The sequence below is a fragment of the Aplidium turbinatum genome, chromosome 10 (assembly GCF_918807975.1).
Source record: "Aplidium turbinatum chromosome 10, kaAplTurb1.1, whole genome shotgun sequence".
Taxonomy (NCBI): Eukaryota; Metazoa; Chordata; class Ascidiacea; order Aplousobranchia; family Polyclinidae; genus Aplidium; species Aplidium turbinatum.
Genome location: NC_137481.1, coordinates 8,468,832 through 8,489,328, shown reverse-complemented (window position 1 = coordinate 8,489,328; position 20,497 = coordinate 8,468,832). Strand labels below are relative to the sequence as shown.

General features: G+C 36.7%; 1 protein-coding gene across 1 annotated transcript; it reads left to right on the top strand.

The window, feature by feature from the left end:
• Positions 1 to 5,531, top strand: LOC145778820 (uncharacterized). Its single transcript, XM_082590404.1, has 8 exons — positions 1 to 236; positions 639 to 1,158; positions 1,612 to 1,809; positions 2,220 to 2,326; positions 2,736 to 2,844; positions 3,278 to 3,351; positions 3,941 to 4,089; positions 4,908 to 5,531. Exons 1-8 carry the CDS (start codon positions 11 to 13, stop codon positions 5,127 to 5,129), a joined length of 1,605 nt encoding a protein of 534 aa, XP_082446530.1. The 5' UTR covers positions 1 to 10; the 3' UTR covers positions 5,130 to 5,531.
• Positions 5,532 to 20,497: the final 14,966 nt, after the last annotated feature.

Sequence of the window (20,497 nt, the reverse complement as noted above, 5' to 3'; positions counted from 1 at the left end):
CAGAGATATAATGCCGATAATATGCTGTATGCCTCAATGTAGTAATGGCACACCACGCCATCACTTGTTTAGTGTGCCTAGCAAGAATTATTGTAAAGAAAACAAGAAAGAATGGGCTGATAATCTGGAAAAGATAGTGTTGTCATATAGACAAGATGACAACATCAAGAGTTTGTTTAAAAAAGACAAAGTGAAAATCTGTGAAGAGCACTTCGAAGAAAAGTACATTTTAAACAGTAAGGATGCATTTAAATACTAGTAAATGTGCCACATATTACAGTTATGCAGAAGTAGGGTTGCCAAATTGTTTTCATGTGAAAAGTGAACATTGTATGATAGTATTATAATGTATATATATTTCTAATAAGTGGACATTGTGATGCAGCAACACAAGTTAACAAGAGGCAAAGCTTCTCCTGTAAATTTGTCTGACACTGGTATGAGATAAGCACATAAACAGCTATCGAGCTACAGTAACAAACTAAGCAGAAATTTTGTGAACTTGACTGCTCTTGTTTCAAATATAAGTTTTTGAAATGTTGGTCAAATATTCAATTGTCGGTCGGTAAAGACCAGTCTCTACATCTTACATTAGAACTTGTAAGTGAATGCATTCACTCTATGTTATGTTCTTTCAGAGGGAAGTCGTAAAGAGCTAGTGATTGGTGCCCTGCCAACTTTAAAGCTGCCACAGAAGTCAATTCCTAAAGCTGTAGCCAAAGTCAGACCTTCACCTAAGAAACGGCCTCTCTTAGAAAGAACTTATGCAACAAATTTGAAAGACTTAATGAAACAAGCAAACCAACACTTGCGGCAACCATGGCAGTTTGTCGCCGATGATGATGAGAAATACATTATTTTTACTTACAAGAAAGCACCCTGTGACCAAACGAAGTACACCGTTACTGTAAATGAAAATTTGGAAATAGGTGTTATATTTTTTGGGTGGGCTGTCCCCCTCACTGCCACTTCTGCACTAAGTGCCAGAAACTGTACTATTTCTCAGTTATTAAGTGCAATAGAAGCATACAAGGTATGCATTGGATGTCAAAATGCTCAGCCTAATGATAACATATTCACGCACATTACCACAAAATCTGCTGAAGCATTTACCACAGGCAAAGAAGCTGTCCCAAAAACAACCAGACTGGCACTAAGGTATTTTTAAACTAGAACCGCATCAGGATCCCCTCTACAAAATGGTGGCTGAGAAAATGCCCTAAATTTTTAACCTAAACATGCCCAGCATTGTATGGCTTCTCACTTTATATTGAGCAGTGCGAAAATGCCCAAAAAGTTTTGCATTTCTCTCGCCTCAGAGGGAACACTGAACCGGATGAGTTTAAAAGAATGTTTTGTTGTTGATATAAATTTTTCTATGTTTATTGTTCATGTTTGATGTTGATTTGAGTATTCCAACAAGTTAATTTACAACGAAAACAAGCTATGTAAAATATTTAGCTAAAAGACAGTTTTCAAAATTCTTACTACCTTAAAAGGACACCTAACTAAACATATTTTTTTTACAATATCCAATAGACAAGTTTTAAACAAATTCAACTCGTTTGAGTGAATATTACGTTCATTCTATGTACATTATACTCTGCATAGGTCTGTTGCCTGCTGTATTTTTACATGCGATCATGTAAAATGCTTAAATTGCGAGCGGGAAGATTCCAAACAAGCAGCGAAGAGCAAGAGAAAAGAGAAATATGAAGAAAACGTCAGTGCGATTCCTCTAAAACGTTTGCGAGTAGCAACAGCACTGCCTTCGAGAATTAAAGCTACTATACAAGTTAAAGATAAACGGTAATATATGTTTACTATGGTATAATAAATAAAGAAAGAGTTATGAGCTCTAGGTAAAATCTGCCCTCAGTGGAAAGTAATTAACGTCAATAGCCATAAAAATGGCTTCCGGTGGGTTTAGCTTATATGGCCATGTGCTTACTTCTGATTATTTACTATGGTATGATGGCATAGCATGGTGCTACACCATAGTTACGGCGCTATAGAAATTCTATTATTATTATGATATATACCTATAAGAATTATGTAGTGATAGTGATACACTAGTGGTACGTGCACTAAAACACTTTCACTGTTAAGGCATTAAGTATTTTAGTGCATTTGTACTTAGTGGTGTACCTGTTAGTGTTGCATATTTCTAAGATTTTATCTGCTTCTAATCATGTAATACTTACCTGGTAATGGTATAGAATATCAGAGCTTGAAGAACAAGTGCAGGATATGTTGAGTAACACACGTAATCATGTGCATGTTGATGAAGAACTGTCCTCGTATTTCACCAGTGTTATGACTAAAGGTTTGTTCATTGCTAATTGTTTTGTTATTGCTAATAATATTTATATTATTTAAACCATACCATTGCTGTGGCCTAGTGATGGAAGCTGTAGAGGTTTACAGTAATGGCTAATAAATTGAAATGTATGAAGCAGGTAATTTTAATATAATCATTTTAAAATGTGGTAATTTGAAAAGATAATCAATATTCTGAATAAAATTATTGATTATCTTTTTATTTTTGTGTAGTCATTATTATTCCATAACGATTTTGTTTCATTGATGTAATAGAACCCCAGAGGTTGACATTGTATAGCTACGTATAAGTTCTACAACTGGGGATAATGTCGTTGTTAAGGTTGAAACTATTGCTATATGCTTGCTTATTGCTTAAGTGTCTGTTTAATTTCCTTCTACATTATTTATATTAGCAACAAATGAAGAAAATGTGGATGATTTCCATTCAATTTTGTGGAGAGAACAATGCAAATTGCAAAAAACCCAAAAGTGTGGAGAACGTTACCATCCAGAAATTATAAGGTGATAGTTTCTATGGTTAAGGCACCGTACCAAGCCTAACATGGTTTACACAGGATGCCCTGTTCTATTCAACATTTGCTAACCTGAAATTTCAGCATGCTAAATTTGATTGACGTTTATTAAACTATTAAACCATTCAAGTTTAATAGTTTAATGAAAGCCTATTAAACCATTCAAATATTCTCGCCAGATGTCGTTTCTGAACCAGCACTTACGTGCCCAATTGTATGTATAGCCTATCTTCACAAAATCATTAGTATATAAATTATGCTACTTTTAAAAATGAATAATTCCATAAAAAAGCTTAATTTTTTTTGCTGAGTGTGGCTTGCTAAGTAGAATATCTTTTATTTTTCACACTGCGAGTAATCGAACTGTCCAGTCATAATTTACAATTCTATCTTTGATACTGACTGGGCTTTTGTGTTTTCAGAACTGCCAACAACTGTGATTATTCTGGGTTGGCTACAACAAGTGAAGAGGATCAACTAAATTATGTAAAGCTTGGTAAATTCTATTTTATCTTATTATTTTTGATTATATTTGAATAAGGACCTTCTGATGATCCTCCTTTTAGGTGAAACAGGCTGTTAAGGCCTTAAGGGTTTGAAGTTTGGATAGTATTATAATAACTATATATATTTGATTTAATTCGCTCGGCTTTGCTTTTTGCTTGGCATTGAGCACTTGTTGTAGTATTAATAGTTTTCATTGTTTAAGCTTGGTAAATATTTTTCCGTTTTCAATATTTTGATGGACTTTCGTTGTTGTCGGTGGCTTTGAGGTCGATATCCTGTCCTTTCACCACCGTGTTGATGATGTTACCATCGACTGCACTGCTCATGGCAACTAGAAAGCTGCTGAAATTAAAGATAAACATTATATCTGTTGCATTTGATAGATGATGTAATCGTTGATATGGTCTGCGCTTTGTTGATCAGTACTTCAACCCTCCAAAAGCTTAATATTTACTTTGTTTTCCGCAGACTCTTAGTTGCTGATTGCTATGTTCCGTTAAACTTTAAACTTGTTTAATTAACAACTTATTTTTTCTGTTTGGAGCTCATGACATTAATTTCTTGCCATTTGATTTCAGATATGGAAACAGTAGACTTTGTTTGGGAGAAACAAGAGAGCGTTTGCACCAATGATGCTGCTCCAAAAGAAGAATTTGAGAATCCAGACGTGCCGCTAGAGGGCAATGAAACTCCACTTTCTGAGACAGAAGAGCAACAGGATGACCTGGTGAGTGGAATAGACTAATTCATCTATAATTCTCTCACCCAGATCGATTTAGAACCACAATCTGTTTTTAACTCTAAAGCACTTTTTCTATTGAAAGTCGAAACCGCAAATTTAAGAGTTTAGGTTATTGTACAGAAACACCTGATTGTAGAGATTGTGTGAAGTTGTTCGGAGCCTCTTTCAAGCCCAAACATCACTTGAAAATGATCAAATAACAAAATAGACGATCTCATATTTTTGTAATAAAAGATGTCAATGTATTTTAACGACAGTCCAGTATGTTTTTGCAATGTTTCACACAACTTACGATAAAATTAAATATAAGACTGCATAATGTCCATAGCGAAAAATCAAGAGTGTACAAACTATTGCCAGACAAACCAACTCCGACTTACCGTGCACTTTTTCATAGCAATACATGCCTCTTCATGGAACTCCCAACTCGTTTTCGGATTCTCGCTATTTTACGTTTTTTTCTCTTGTTGTCTAGTTATCATTTTTTCGGTTATTTTTCGTTTCAGGAATAATAACATATAGACTATAGAGATGTATCAGCCCTTGTTTTAGTGATTAGAGACGGCAAGTGATCTGTTAACAAACAGTCAAGATTAAACCACAAACATCTTTGCGATGTAGTTGGTGTTTTGTATCCGCGATTACCAGATGACCTTCTAACTCACTGCCCTTCATGTATGTATCAATGCACACTTATTGCACAGTATTAGTATTTTGCTCCCTTTGAAGCCACATAAGGTATTCAAAAGTCGTTTTCAAATATGTTTTGTATTGTTCATTAAAACGTCTTATTATATCACCAGGACAAAATGCTACAAGCAGTGGGAAAACACACATTAGCTGTTAAAACGGCGCAGTCTGCCTCAGCAGTTAGGTCACCAGCTTCATCTAACAAACCTGACGAAGCTGAACTCTTCGGTCAACTTATAGCGGCCAAAATAAGAGCCATGGGCCAACACGACGCGGAGCAATGCATGGCCAACATTCTGCAATGCATTTGCAACATGCATCACCACCGTACGTAGGTTACTCATTTTGTCGTTCGCTTGGGAGTGGAGACATTTGTCTTTGCATCGAAAACTTCTTTTCAAACAGACGTTGAAGCAGATTCGTTCACTGTGCATCATGGCTTAACTTTAAAGTTTCAGTATCTTGAAAACATTGCCGCCCATACTTCTATTTTGAAGTTGTGTTGAATAAAATAAATGAAAAACAGCTTCAGTTTCCCTGCACAGCCACGCCAACCGATGTTCAAAGTCGCGTTTTTGATAGCCTATCACAAGCCTCTGCATTTACTGATTGATCTTCACTGTGGTATAACAATTAGCTGCTATAATTTTGCCACTTTTCATATTTAATCTATTATTTGAATCAAATTGGGTTTATTTAAGAGAATAATTCAGTTGTAGTCTTGCTGGATTATTATAGCCTACTGGCAGTGGTGGGCACTAGTTACTTTGAAAGTAACTGAGTTACAGTTACTTCGCTCAAAAAGTAACTAGTTTCAGTTACAGTTACCGTTTTTTAAAAAGTAACTAGTTACAGTTACAGTTACTAGTTACAGTTACTTTTCAAAGAAAATGGATGTATATGAGTACTGATCTAGAACTATTCTTCTTTCTATGAAGTACAAGATAAAAAATACATGATAAAGGGCAAGATGATACTTTGTTCGTAGCTGTTGCCTAACTGCAAAACAGCGACCACTCTGCTAGCTGTCCACATACTATAATGCTTCTAAGAATCCATAATCTAACCCCAAAACCAAAACGTCCGTCAACCGAATTGAAAACAATAAAAAATTGAAAAAAACGACATGCACAGGACACTCCGTGATAAGCAATAGAGCGTGTCAATATTTTTATACGGGTATCTAAAATGAACGAAGAGTCACAACATCAATTTCTTTTCAGAAAGATCTTTTTCAAAATTAATGTTGATCGCTAAGTCCAGCTTGCTTTGGCTCCAAAATATCCTTTCCAAGGGAGAGCAGTCTTGCAACAGCAGCACTGGAGGGGATAGGGGTATTGTATGGTTTGGTTTTTGAATGGTTTTTGAATCTTTATCCTCGGACTGACAAAGCCTTGATAGGTTATTCCTGGTACTTGTTCGCATACTTGTAGAGGCTCTTGACGCAGGGCCGGTTACCGAGATTGGCAGAGTGAAGTTTTCCGATTGTTGAAGTGTTGTTGCGGAGAAATTATTCCATTCACTAGGTGCCGCTGAATGGAGAGCAGTCCTGAAATGCGTTGCTCAAGCGCACACCCCGAGAGTCGAACCAGCGCCGCGTGATCTTGAGCCCGACGCGTAACCACTGAGCTAACGGGGCGGACGCAAGAACAAACGCCTCATGGCTTCATTGGGGAATGCATCAGACGCAACTGCCTTTGTTGGGTTACGTTCAAAAAATTCATTTAAAATTTTTGCGGCACTAACTTCCTTTTATTTTGTGTTTTCAAATAACAGAGCAAAAAAGTCATCTGTTGCATGCCTGTCAACATCAGTGTCGCTGTTGCTTGCTGCATCGTCGATGTTGAAATTGCTGTGGTTCTGTAATAGGTTAACAATTTAGGGATGTAGAGGCGTCTTAATTTCTTCACCCTTGTAAAGCCAAGAAAGTCGGAATTGTGGGTGAAAAGCAGCAGCTAACTGGCAGTCACTATCATCAAAAACATGGCCAAATCTGTTTTCCAAAGATTTCAACAATCGGGTTGTAATGGCAGGCAGACAGCCACCTTGTCGCTGTTTCGAAGTTCTTGTAGTCTTTTCCTCGTCATGCCCATATATGCCTTCTCTTCTGATTGCAGAATGTCCAGATATTGGCATATTGGTGGCATTACCAGTGGGGTTTGTTTCAGTCTCTGATACTTTAGACAAAAACTAATCCATATTGATTTTCCACTACTGACTACCGCGTCTACCTGTGTTCAAAGCTATATAACCAAAATCTACAAAAAAAGAATCGCTTTACAAAAAAGGAGAAGCTGAAATTTCTAAAAACAGACAGCTTAGTGGGGGAACAAACAACGGATTGTGGCGTCACAGACATCAATCCGTATAGAACACTGTAAAATCCTACCTCGCAGTTTACGCGGCCTCCTTTCTGTCGCTGGTACACCGCAAAATCCTATCTCGCAGTTTACACAGCTCCTTTCTGTACACAACCTCGCTTCTTGTCGCCAAATGCCTATAATCTCTTCCAAACAAATAATTTGACCACTACAAAAAAACTGCCATAAACTGAAAAACAAACGACCAATTTTTGTTTGGGAAATCAAGTAACTGTAACTAGTAACTGTTGAAAAACGATAAAATAGTAGCTAGTTACCGCTTATCGTTACTTTTTCAAAAAAGTAACGAAGTTACAGTTACAGTTACTCAAAAAGTAACTAGTTATGTAACTAGTTACTTTTTTAACTAGTTACTGCCCACCTCTGCCTACTGGTCAACAAACTTTGTACTAAATTCGTTAATCAGAGATACCACTTTTCTAGATGCATGTTTTGCAGTGATTTTGAGTCTGCGGCACGTTTTTATTATACCACACCTGGTTTTAAAATACTTGCCCTTCAATACTTTGTGTAGGCTTATGTAGTAATATTTATGAATTAAGCCAAACTCTGTTTCGTATTGTTTTTTTTTAAATGCCCTATAAGTTTTGTTCCGTAACTCCACAATACTTGTCGTGTACTGTACCAAAGGTTTGAAACAAAAAATTACAGTTTTAAGCAAAAAAGTGTAAAAAAGGATTACCAATAAGTAGCTTAATAATTAATCGATTGCATACAGTTTGTACGTTGTACCCACTGCTTATCTTCATCTACGGCAGGGGTTCTTAAACTGGAGTCCGTGGACCCCCAAGGGGTCTGCGGACTAGTTTTAGGGGGTCTTGGTAGTGTAAAAATCGTTAATTTTATCAGAGCGTGTGCTTTGAACCATCAAATATTGAAGAGGTTATGTCAAGAAATGGGAGCGGAACATAAAGTTCTCCTCTATTATACAGAAGTTCGCTGGCTGTCAAGGGGACAAGTTTTGAAGCCCTTTTCCTTTTTTTTCTAAGAGATAAAAATATTGAACTGTCAAAGTAGTTTAACAGTGAAGAATTTATTCAAGGGTTAGCTTACTTGGCGGATGTTTTTAATCATATGAATGAGGTAAATCGTTCTATTCAAGGCCCTGCCGTTACAACTATGGACGCTTCTGAAAAACTTAAAGCTTTTTAGGACAAGTTATCTTCGCAGAAAAGGACATTGGAGACTAACACCTATTCTAATTTCTCAACGTTAGAAGAATTGGTGCTTCAAAATAGAATTGCAGTTTGTACTGCTCTACCATTTTCTCTGCACACAGACATGTGCAGATATTTTCAAGCATTGCAAAACTCTTTCTTAGCACGCCGTACACCCGTACGGTCGCAGTCTGTAGCCTTCCATGTGCAAGCAGTGAACCATGAAACGTACGACGTAGAGAAACGAGAGAGATAAAAGAGAAACACTAAGAGAAGAGTGAGTTTCCACTCATTGTGTTATATCTCGTTGATTTCACTCTGTGAGGCGCTGCGATTTTCCGTGCACCGAAGCGCAAGCGTCATAAAAAGCGTAGCTTTTGATTGGTTCGTGCTGGATTGGATATCTGCATGTTAAAGTGCCTACCGTCTTGAACAGCGCGCCTAGGGTTGCCATATTGGCGATTTTATCGCCAAATTCAAAGAAATTGCCCAATGTCAAAGGTGTTTGTCTACTACATATTTGGGGTTTGGTTATTTTTTAACTATTTTTTAGAACCGATTTAGTTTAATTAATTGTGTTTCGCGATTTCCCAACCTATATTAACTTACTTGCAGAACAATACATTGCAAAAGTGTTTAGCAACGCTTTCTGTCACAATAATGGCTGCAGCCAATACACCAATTCAATTTATTTTTTCTTGTCTTTTTACAAAAGAAACGATATAGTGGAAATAAAACACAGCAATGAAACCAACAAAAGGAAAAAGTTCAAACCGCAAAAGTTTTATCTTAACTTTTCATTACAATTTAGAGCTGAAGATGCGCACAGAATGCACCAAATTAAGTGTCATTTTTCTGGGGGAGGCCCCTCAGACCCCCCGCCGTTTTACTCGCCTTCGGCAAAGACGCGGCCGGGCTGCGCCCATCCGCAGCACCACCACTTTCACACCTCACGAGCCGCCACTGAACTGATTGTCCTGCTTTGGCATCGTGCACGTTATAGCGTCCGTGTTTTGTCGCTTCTACCTTTTTCTAGACCCCTGCTATGTTTGACATATATTAATTTCCATAGTGAAGGTTAGAAATAAAAACAAACTGAACTGATAGTGATATCGACTGCATTTTCATGGAAACCTGGATCACTTAGGTTGCCAAAGTTGCAAGATATTAAAGCTTAAACATTCACATTTTTGAAAATTGGCATCTTTATACCAAATTGGTAACCCTGCCTGACGGAGGCCTCCTAAAACGCTGCTATTCAATGAAATAACTACGAATCAGGTAAAAATCCTAAACATGATACAATTTTTACATAAAAATTTATATTGTATTTTTTTTTTTAAAGTAGCCCAATTGGGCGCCAGGCAAACAAGCGCGCCCAACGCGAATTTTTGGCGTCTGGAGAAATCAAAAGTAGCCCAATTGGGCGTAAAAGCTCCCAATCTGGCAACCCAAACGAAAATGTGAATCAGGGTTTATAAATTGTTATCTTATGCTAGAGGGCAGCAAAGAGCAATGTGTCACAAATCATTTTCTTTTTATACAGTAGGCTACTTTATTTGAGAGCATGATTCATAAATGCTTTTTTTACTGCATTGAAGAGCCTATTTACTTTACTTCAGCACCGTCAAGTTATGTCAGTATCATCATCATAATCCATCGTCGGTTTGTTCCCCACTAGTGGGGGTGGCCGATTGTTTCCGTGCAGCAATTGTTTTAATCCCTTTTCTCCATTTCACCCTGTCCCTTGCATCTTCCTCCTTCAGTCCGACTTTTTTAAACTCATCCTTCACTTGTTGTTTCCACGTTCTTCTTGGACGACCGCGTTTCCTCTTCCCATCCACCTTTAGATCTAGTGCCTTTCTAAGAAAACTTCCTTCCTCCCTCCTTATCACATGTCCATACCATCTTACTCCATTTGCCCTTGCCAGTTGGTCTATGGTCTCTCTCATCTCTAGCATATCCAACAATTTTTTAGTCCTTTTTTCCCTTCTCGTTTTCACCCCACACATTGCTCTCACCATTGACCTTTCCGTTCTTCTCAGGATTGCCAGTTCACTCTCTCTCAATACCCATGTCTCGCTACCATATAGCATTGCAGGCCGCACACAGCTCCGATATACTTTTCCTTTCATCCTTAGTGAAAATTTTCTGCCATACAACATTTCCCCACGTTCCCTGAACTTTGCCCAGCCCAATCTTGCCCTTGTTGTCACCGCTGCTTCACATCCACCACTTCCATTTATCCGATCACCCAGATAACAGAAGTCTGTCACTGTTTCGATGCCATGGCAGAACTCATCATCATGGCCTTTCACTTCATTCCTTCCTTTACTGCATTTCCCACAAACAAAACACTTCGCCAATCTTGTTGCGGCTCTCTTGACATTAGCACATCTTGCATGTACCCACTTTCCCCATTCCTTGCATTGCATTGAATTTCTCATCACTCTCTTGCCACATATTCCACAGGGATCTACTTTGCCCTCAACAAGTTATGTCAGTATCGTTCTTATGAAAAGAGAAAAAGCTTTTTAGTCAGAACAACAAAAATAAAAGAAGTATGTACCGGTACCGAGAACCTCAGGAACAAGATTAGCCTACGTTTTTAAGATATTGAACTGGTTTTTGTACGCCTTAGGCCTACTTAAAGCCTTAGGCCTACTCTTTTTTTTGTTCTAAAATAACAATAAAATGATTTTATTCATTTTCATAATAAGAAAATGAAGAGTAGGCTATGGGCAAAATTTTACTTTTGTTAGATACAGAGTTGCCAGGTGATCTTGAGGAATTCTTCATTAGTTCAAAATTAGTCAAAAAATTAGTTTAGCATTCAAGCATTGGTCGAAAATTCAGACATTTTAAGACAAATAACAAAAAGATATTTATAGTTCAATACTTTACCGATATCATAAAAAATTAAACATTATCACAAATAAATGTCCAAATCCGAATGATTTGCTAGCCATCGGAAACAAAATGTAAAGTTAGGCCAATTGATCGAGTTCTGTCCAAATTTCAGACCACCTAGCAACTTTGATTAGATGAGTTATTTCATTTTTTTTTTTCAGAAAGTAGAAAATTTGTAAAATTGTGGTGTAGCCACAATGTAACTTATTTCAAGTTTATTTAACTTTAAAACCGGTTGAAAAAATATGTTTCAAGCATTTCCATTTGTCAATCTAAAATTATGTTAAATTTTCGAACATTGTGCAAAATGGTGGTATAAAAAAATACAGTGCTGAAATTTTACAGAGTTGGCTAAATTCATGATAAAAAATATAAATTGCACATTGGTTGGTGGCTACTTTACCCAATTTAGATAATAAAGTATATTTGGTACCGTAGCTTTGTATGTGTTCAGTTCAGTTTATTTTTATTGCCGACCATCACCACAAAAAAACAGTAGCTATAGGCCTATGCCAAACATAACAGAGGTCAAGAAAAAAGTAGACGCCTCAAAACGCGGAATTTATAACGTGCATGATACCAGGGCCTCTTTCAAGGGGAATTGCCCCCCCATCCCTACTGAAAAGTTTTGCCCCCACTTTATACTAACTTTTTTACCTCAAGTTAAGTAATATCAGTAGTAGTCACTGTAATTTTAGTAAACACATTAGTGGGCTAAATACGTTTGACATGATAGACGTAACTATCACGTAACTATCGAACCAATAAAAACTAGCTTTGTTCGCACTTGTTTGCTTCCACTAATTTGGACTTCCAAGGCCTTCTACAATCTACACAGTCAGTCAGTAGGCCTATAGCTACCAGTATTCGTTTGTGTATCTAAGAGGCGGGCAGTTTATTTATCAACGAATCGACACAAATTCAGGACAAATTATTTTGTTTCAAAGCGAAAGAACATGAAACGTTTCGAAATTATGAAATAAAATTTTGAAAAACGAAACAAAAAAGTAGTAATATTAGCCTTAAAACGACTTGCAAATTCTGCAAAGAAAAAGCATGATGATTCAAAAGTTTGAATTTCATCTTCTGGTGAAAATCCTGGTCGAAAAAGTAGCAATGCCGGACAGTGGCGTAGCTAAGGAATGTGCCGTCCGGGGCTGATTCAGCTTTTGCCTCCCCTTCAAGAAAAAACATGTGAAAATGAAATGCGTTTTTTTATCACATTAGGCTATAATCAAAATCATAAATCGTAGTCTGAAAGTGCCGCCCCCAGACGTGCCGCCCGGGGTGGTTCAGCCTAACACTGATGCCGGATCAAATAATTTCAAAAAAGATAAACGTGTAGGCCTTGTTTTTGTTTCAACACTTTGCCAATCTTCTTCTTCATGAAATTGTCTTTACCGGTTATTGTATAAACAAGTTTTTTAATTAAAATGACGTTTCTTAATTTTTTAAAAGGTTGAAAAAATAGGGGAGCCATTGATTTTTTAAAGTTTTAAAGGAGGCCACGGTGTAAAAAACGTTGAGAACCCCTGTTTTAAATCAATGCAAAGTGAGAAGATTTTTATAGGGAAAATCATGCGTTACGCATTTCAATTTAGCTGAAGAGCTCGGTAGACGGTAGGCTACCATTTAAAAAATACGTTTTGTTGCTACATAGTGAATAAATTGTGCTTTCGTCCACTTAGAAAAAAAGACAATAAAATAATTATATATGTCACCCAGTGATTGCTTAAAATGCGATCAAATTGAAAACGGGTCCATTGGCCGAGAATTTAAATATAACCTGAGGGTTTTTCGTCGTTTTAGAAAGCTGTTCGTCTGTAGAAACGAAGTAGCTTATGTTTTGCGGAGAACCTAGTTACAATTGAAATGAACATTATATGAAGTAGCCTACCGGTAAGTCAAGCAACAGGTTTTTTTTCTATTCACTGTCTTGTCAATTAGAAAGCAACTTTGGCAGGTAGATTGATTTAGTATAATGAAAGAATACAAGTGTCTGAAACAAAAGAATAGGACAATAACTTATCACTTCCTGTAGAATAGGCATAACCGGATTTAGCACTTTTCGGGCTTTGAGAACGTGAGATGTGATGGACCTGTAGCCTATGTCAAATTAGTTCAAAATATTAAAATTCTGGAAAATTTACAAACATCCCAAAAAAAAATATTGAAAAACATTTACAATGAAATGAAAAACAAACCCTCCACAGAGCGGGTCTTATTGCATCTTTGTCATTATTCGTGACTTGGAGACATGTAGTTGAATAAAAGATTGGTCACCATTGAAAATTCTGTTATGAAAATTGTCTGTGGTGTCCTTACTGTCCAGCATGCCTTGATGTTTTACATACAAGCTTATTCGGATTATTGGTTAAACCAGCCTTAAGGATAGGTTCCAAAACTAATTTCGTAAAATTGCTTATGAACTTGTTTTAAACTTTTTTTTATAGTAATTTAATGATTTTATAGTATGCCTACTTTATTACATAAAAAATAAATTGCAGTTCTCACTTTTCTTTGGCTGTGTTTAAAAAAAAATTATAAGGTAGTAACAGCCGACGCTACATGGAAGGATTATTATTTTTTTTTATGGATGTATATTGTATAGGCTAGAGTAGACTTAGATTCGATCTACCTTAAAAGCATTTGCTGACTGCCAGGCTTGTAGGCTACACTCAACACAAATACTAGATTAACTTTCATTCACTCATAATTGGTTAGGTTGGTTGATTGATTTTGAATCTTTATCCTCGAACTGACAAAGCCTTGATAGGTTATTCCTGGTAGTTTTGCATATACTTGTAGAGGCTTTTGACGCAGAGCCGGTTACCGATATTGATGAAGTGAAGTTTTCGATTGTTGCAGTGTTGTTGGAGGAGAATTATTCCATCCACTAGGTGTCGCTAAATAAAGTGCAGTCTTAGAATGCGTTGCTCAAGCCCACACCCAGAGAGCCGAACCAGCGCCGAGTTATGTTGAGTCGGGCGCCCAATAAGCCAACGGGGTGGAAATGTTTTGTTTTTAAACCTGACTTGAGCTAGAGTCACAAAATGTGGCAAGTTTACTTTGAGTAGACATTGAATTGGTACATAATTGCAAAAACTAATGCACTGTTTTCATAAATTACAATTTGTTACTGAGGAAGTGGTCAAATGACATGCTTGTATCCCCATCCTACCACGAAATATCAGCAACTCATGACTCATTTCGATCAAATGAAAGGAAAAAATCTCCAGAAAAAGAACAACAAAGTTGCTCCGAAACCTTTAGAAATTCTTGTTCTGCTTTATCTGCTTCAACACCATTATCAGCGCCGCCATCATCTTTTGATAGTTTTATTCCTTCAAAAAAGAATCCTTTGTACGAATTTAAAAATTGTGAAAAAACAGCTGTTTCTCCTTCTTATGAATCCCAACTAGCTCTTGAACCACTATTGTGCAACGAACAAGCATCTGCTTCAGCCGCAGAAGTCACAAGCTGCCCAAATACGTTTTTTTATCTTGAAACGAGTAGAGATAGCTCAAACTGCTCAAACGAAGAAAATGAGGATGTGTACAATGAAGAAACTATTTCCCCAAAGAGTACCCTAAATATTCAACAGCAGCAATCATCTCATTCACAGTCATTCACATCGCATCAAAAACCTTTGCCACCTCAACCAACATTGAGTAGAAAAACTTTTAACAACGTAACAGACAAGGAAATGAGAAAAAAGCTAAAAAATCGGGAGTCTGCACAAGCAGCGAGAGATAGAAAAAAAGCTAAAATGCTCAGCCTTGAAGCACAAATTAAAGACCTTCGCCAACGACATCAAATATTGGAAGCAGATAACGTGCAGTTGAGGGCTCAAGTGCACAAAGTTTTTGTCAACCGAGGGTATTGGAAAAATGAAACCCCAAAAGTCGATGGATATACCGGTGATGAACCTGCTGCAGCTCACACTTATCCTGTTGAACTCTCTGTGCCTGAAGCACAAAATACTTACAACCCTGAAAAAGCGACTGCATTTAATCCGACAAATGAGTATCAGTATGCAGCCAATTTGAATGAATACAGTGTGCTAAACCAACCGATTACTGCAGTCGAAGAACACATTAACAAAGAAGAAACAAATTTATCCAACTTTGAGCAATTAAAAATGGACTCAAATAGCTTTCACTCACCCTCACCTTATGGTCAACCGCTGTGGCCTAACGATACTTGTCCTCCATTACCGGGATCGCAACACAGCACAATGCCTTACTCTGTTGCTTCAACAAGCTATGATGATCCCAATGTTTTATGAAAGTTATGCAAATACTTGGCAAGGTGAATAAAAACATTTACAAACTTTTTGTGTAAAAAAAAAACTAGCCAATCAACTCATTTGATCAGTGTTTCTCAAACTGTGCAACGCGACGCCCCGGTGCGTCATTGAAAATTTCAAAGAGTGACAAACATTCGGCTTCTTAACTAAAAAATTAATAACAAGATTTTTTTATGGCTATGCATGTCGCGTTGCACAGAAAAAAGTTAGAGAACCACTGCATTAGGTAAAAAAGTTTATTATAAATTTGTAAAGCTTGGAAAAATCAGATATAGGCTACAATAGAATATCTTCTTGTGGTGATATAAAATAAACACTTCAGTTGAAAACGTATTGTTTTATTGCTATTGAATATTGCAGTGTTCTCATGAAACAAGTTCGTTTGTGTGTACCGTAGTGTAGATGTATAAGCTTAGAGATATAAAAAATTATGTATGATACAAAGTGCAGCGAGTGGAACATCATTTTCCACCAAAGAAATCGTGGAGTGCTACGCTTATTAATATCGTCACAAAATTTAATTTTTCCTTGTCGAGTTAATTGTCTTGTCAAAACATCAGTTACTTCAAAAGCAGTATCGCTGCCAATCAGTTCAAGTTCTGCCAAATATCCTTCATTGTTGCATTTTCAACGTTTTATCTCGCAAAGAATCGAGTTTCAAACTTGATCCATTGATCCAACCCCATTTGACCTTTTCTTCTAGACATGCAGCCAGTTATTACCAATCTAACCTGTTTATAATTTATACATCCTTCGTGACGTTAACAATAGCAACTTTAGTTAGGAAATGACATCGTTTTTGCATAGAGTAACAATTATTACAGACATCAACGTTACATTTGCTGTAAAATTTTCTACGATGAAATTGATCTTATAAATGACGTTGTCAAGTTGTTGTTCAATAATTATTGTAGTCTACCGGCGACCCAAATGAAAATATAGCTTTATAGTGACCGGTATGCAATTTATTTTTAACACAATGTTGTTTTGTCGAAAATACAGTAACTATGTGCCTGAATCACGTAGCTATAGCACATATATACGTGTTAAAAGTCATATACGTTTGTCAATGTTGTAGGGTTGCCAGTTCGTTTATAAAATAGACATCGTGTTCACGTAAACATTTGTTTTGGATAACTTTACTCTGCGAAATTTTTAAATTTTAGTCTTCTTTTGGACTTGTATCAACTTGTAGCAATTGAGCAACTTTTACGTTAGTTTTTGATTGATTGATTGATTGAATCTTTATCCTCGGACTGGGAAAGCTTCTTGCAGAGCTTAATCCTGGCAGTTTCGCATACTTGTTTTTGAATCACTGACGCAGGCCCGGTCACCGAGATTGACAGAGTGAAGTTTCCGATTGTTGAAGTTTTTATTGCCGGGAAATTATTCCATCCAATAGATGCCGCTGAATGGAGAGCAGTCCTTAACGTGCGTTGCTCAAGCACACACCCCGAGAGTCGAACCAGCGCCGCTTGATCTTGAAGCTTCTTCGTTCCATAAGTGACGCTCTAACCAATTGAGCTATATTTAGTGGTAATTGGGCTGACAATTTTAAAATCATTTGGCAATACTGCAATGTCACAACTTTTATTTCTAAAATCAATCTTTATTGAACCATAGATCGCTATAATATGTTGAACTTTGGTCAACTTTGCATAATTTAGCTAGAAACTTAGCATAGTAAGATTCTCTATTGATTTACATTTCATGCTAATCAGTCATTCATCGTTTTCCATTTTGTGGTAGCTCATTTAAGCATTGAGTATTTCAACAGTTATTGCACAATGAGGTGATATTTAACTTTACACACGTAGTATTATATCCCGACCCCTATAGCATGTAAATGGTAACAAGCGTCAGAATATGAAGTAACTTTCGCAAGATAGCGTACTACCAGCAACATTGCTACCAGTCAATCACTAGCCACTTACGTTACACTTTTAGACAACATTAACCGTACGTACTTCAACCATCCCTGACTTCAACATTTGAACTTGCATTGATTGGGAAGTAGCCTAAGTAAATCTTTTTTTGGTATTTGCGTGGGTTAAGTCTCTTTTAACTCAATCAGGAAATTGTGCAGAATGTCTAAATTCTTTTGTATATTATCGTTTGTAAGTTTTAAGAAGTCATTTATGTTTGACTGTGTCTTATTATCTTGCAATACAGATCCGTTTTATATAAATGTTCACCTTGGTAGAAAAGCGTAATTGGTGATAAGAAAAACTGCCAATAAAAAAATTCCGTACAAAAAATCTCTTTTTAATTTTTTGTTTGCTATGTCAGCTTGAGCTATGACGATCTGTTATCATTTTATTAGAGTTTTTAGTAGAATTTTGTTTGTTCTGTCACTCAAGTTTAGGTTTCATTACGTTCCTTTGATACAAACAAAGGTAAAGAAAAATCACCATTTAAATCATTTTTTTATTGTTATTATTTTTGTGTTACCTTGAAAAAGTAAAAAGTTTAAGAGTCTATTTTAAGAAATTAAACCATATATTTGCAGTTTTGATTGCATTTTTCAAATGCTTGTGAGTTCTAATGTAATTTCTTATATTGCTTTTTAAACAAAAACCCAAAAAAATAGACAACTACAATATTTTGCAGTGTGTTTCACGGACCTCCATTAAATATGCAATACATTGTATACATCCTATAGCAAGCGACAAAAACAAGACAAATTTAAAAACTGACAAAATTTTCTGGAAGCAAGCCGGCTAGACCCCCTAAACTTTTTCCTTTTTTTGCTTTTCAATATTTACACTGTTCACTTTGCTTGGAATTTTTGCGTCGTCGCAATTCTGGTACTCCAATTTTTTACTCTTTATCCGCTTCTACCAGTAATATTAATGTGCCGGTAGGCTTTGGAAACGTCATTCAATGGATTTCAGAAGGCGAACAAGATCATAGATAGACAACCTTTGCAAGAGCGAAGCTAATAGATTAAAGTTTCTAGGTATTTTCTCTCAGTCAGAAAACAGACATGCTTACTACCGATCAAAGAAACTGTAAAAGCAATCAAGAGGTCCCATAGAGTGTGCGGCGTCAAGGTCAGTCAAGTATGGCTGTAGCACTTCTGTTGGCAAAAACTACCCTATTACTTTTTCCGCGAGGTGATGTAAAAGAGCTGATTTTAATAAAGCCGATTTCAATAAAAACGAATTGAAGGGCTTAGTGCAAAAGGGAGGTATGTCAATTTTTATCAAATTTGAGTTAAGCACGTCAGGAAGTTCATGAGCCTGCTGCGCGTCTTGTGTAAAAAGGCCGTATGTGTATCTTGAGAAATGAAGGAGATAGGCGAAGGAAAAAGGGGATATGTCACATAATTTTTTTATCATTTCAGCGCAAAAAATATATATGTTTAACATACATCCTTTTTGCGCTGATATGATAAAAAAATTGTCTGACATATATCCTTACTGCAAGCAACAGATTACAACAATTGAACATAAAACCTGCAAACCCTAGCTTATCCAAGCAAAGCATTCTCGAAATGATTTGTTTTTTTATTGGAAACACTATCTCGTGCTTAATGAAGTGTTGCAAGCAGCTCATCTTTCAGCAATCCGGAATCGTTTTTATAAGTTTTGACCTACAACAAGCAATGCCTCTCCCAAAAATATCTACATCTGTTGCATTTTATTTGAGACAACTTTGGATATATAACTTCGGAGTTTATTTGATCCGAAAAAATGTTGATTCGAGTAATGTGGAAGAAAACGGACTCATGCACTCTTGGGTAGAGAAGAAGGAGGCAGAGGGTCGAACGAGATAATCTCATCTCTCTACGCTTTTATGTTAAAAGCTGAGGTACACGGTGACACGCTAATAGCTTGGTCGGATTCCTGTGGAGGTCAGAACAAATGCTTCTATATGATGGCTTTCTGGCACTTTCTTGTTCAAACGAGGAGATTCGAAAAAGTTTTTCATAAATTTCCGATTGTTGGGCATAGCTATATAGACTGCGACAGAGACTTTGGTCTCATTGGGAAGCAGCTAAGAAAACATCAGCACATGTACTTGCCAGAGCATTATAGAACTGCCATACGGGACACAAAACATCAAAACAAATTCCGTGTATATGACATGGCAAACAGTTTTTATGACTTTAAACTGCTGCCTGAACAACTGGGACTACTTAAAAGGAGCAAGAATACCTGTAAGGAAGAATTCTCCATTCAGAAAGTTAGTGTCATGTTTATCAAGGAATTCGGCACAACTTGCTATAAAAACAATTTTGAGGATGAAGAATGGAAAGCTTTGGATATTAAGCATAAAAGAAAAATTGTTGATTTTAACATTGATTCCCTTAGGTTGCACCAAAACTATTCACGTGGAACTTCCAGCAAAAAATTTGCAGATATCCAGAAGCAAATGCCTTTTGTTCCTCACCAATATCACTGGTTTTACCAGCGTCTCGTACAACGTGATGCAGAAAAACTTGAAGAATAGGATGGCCGTACAAGATCCAAACAACTTAAACGAACTTTTTTAAAACAGCTTAAGCAAGAAATAAATTGTCTCTTTGCTTTGTTCTTGAAATCCTGATCTTGAGTGTGACATGTCTCCTTTCATTTGAATAAATTGTTGTGCAAAAAGGTGGTATGTCATTTCTTGCGCAAAGTAAAGACAGGCAACTTATTTTCAAACAACAATAAACTGTACTGGCACACTTCAACAACCATTAGGAACTGACACATAACCATGAAATTTGGTATAATGCCAAAAAAAGAGCAGGGTACAACGATATACTTTAACCTTCATTTTCTCAAAAGTGCGATTTTTGACATATCTCGTTTTTGCTCTAAGCCCTTCAATTGTAGAACAACACTTCCAAGCTCGGCTGCGAACACACAGTTGAGCAGAGATATGCAGCAACATATTAATCAAAATAATATCTTCTGTACTGTCCGTCGCTAACTGCAGTGGACCATTACATATCA

Excerpts from the sequence above, each read along its gene's own strand:
- LOC145778820 (XM_082590404.1), top strand. The coding sequence starts at position 11 with ATGCCGATAATATGCTGTATGCCTCAATGTAGTAATGGCACACCACGC. Across the intron at positions 1,159-1,611 it reads ACAACCAGACTGGCACTAAG|GTCTGTTGCCTGCTGTATTT; the intron begins GTATTTTTAAAC and ends TACTCTGCATAG. Across the intron at positions 3,352-3,940 it reads ACTAAATTATGTAAAGCTTG|ATATGGAAACAGTAGACTTT; the intron begins GTAAATTCTATT and ends ATTTGATTTCAG.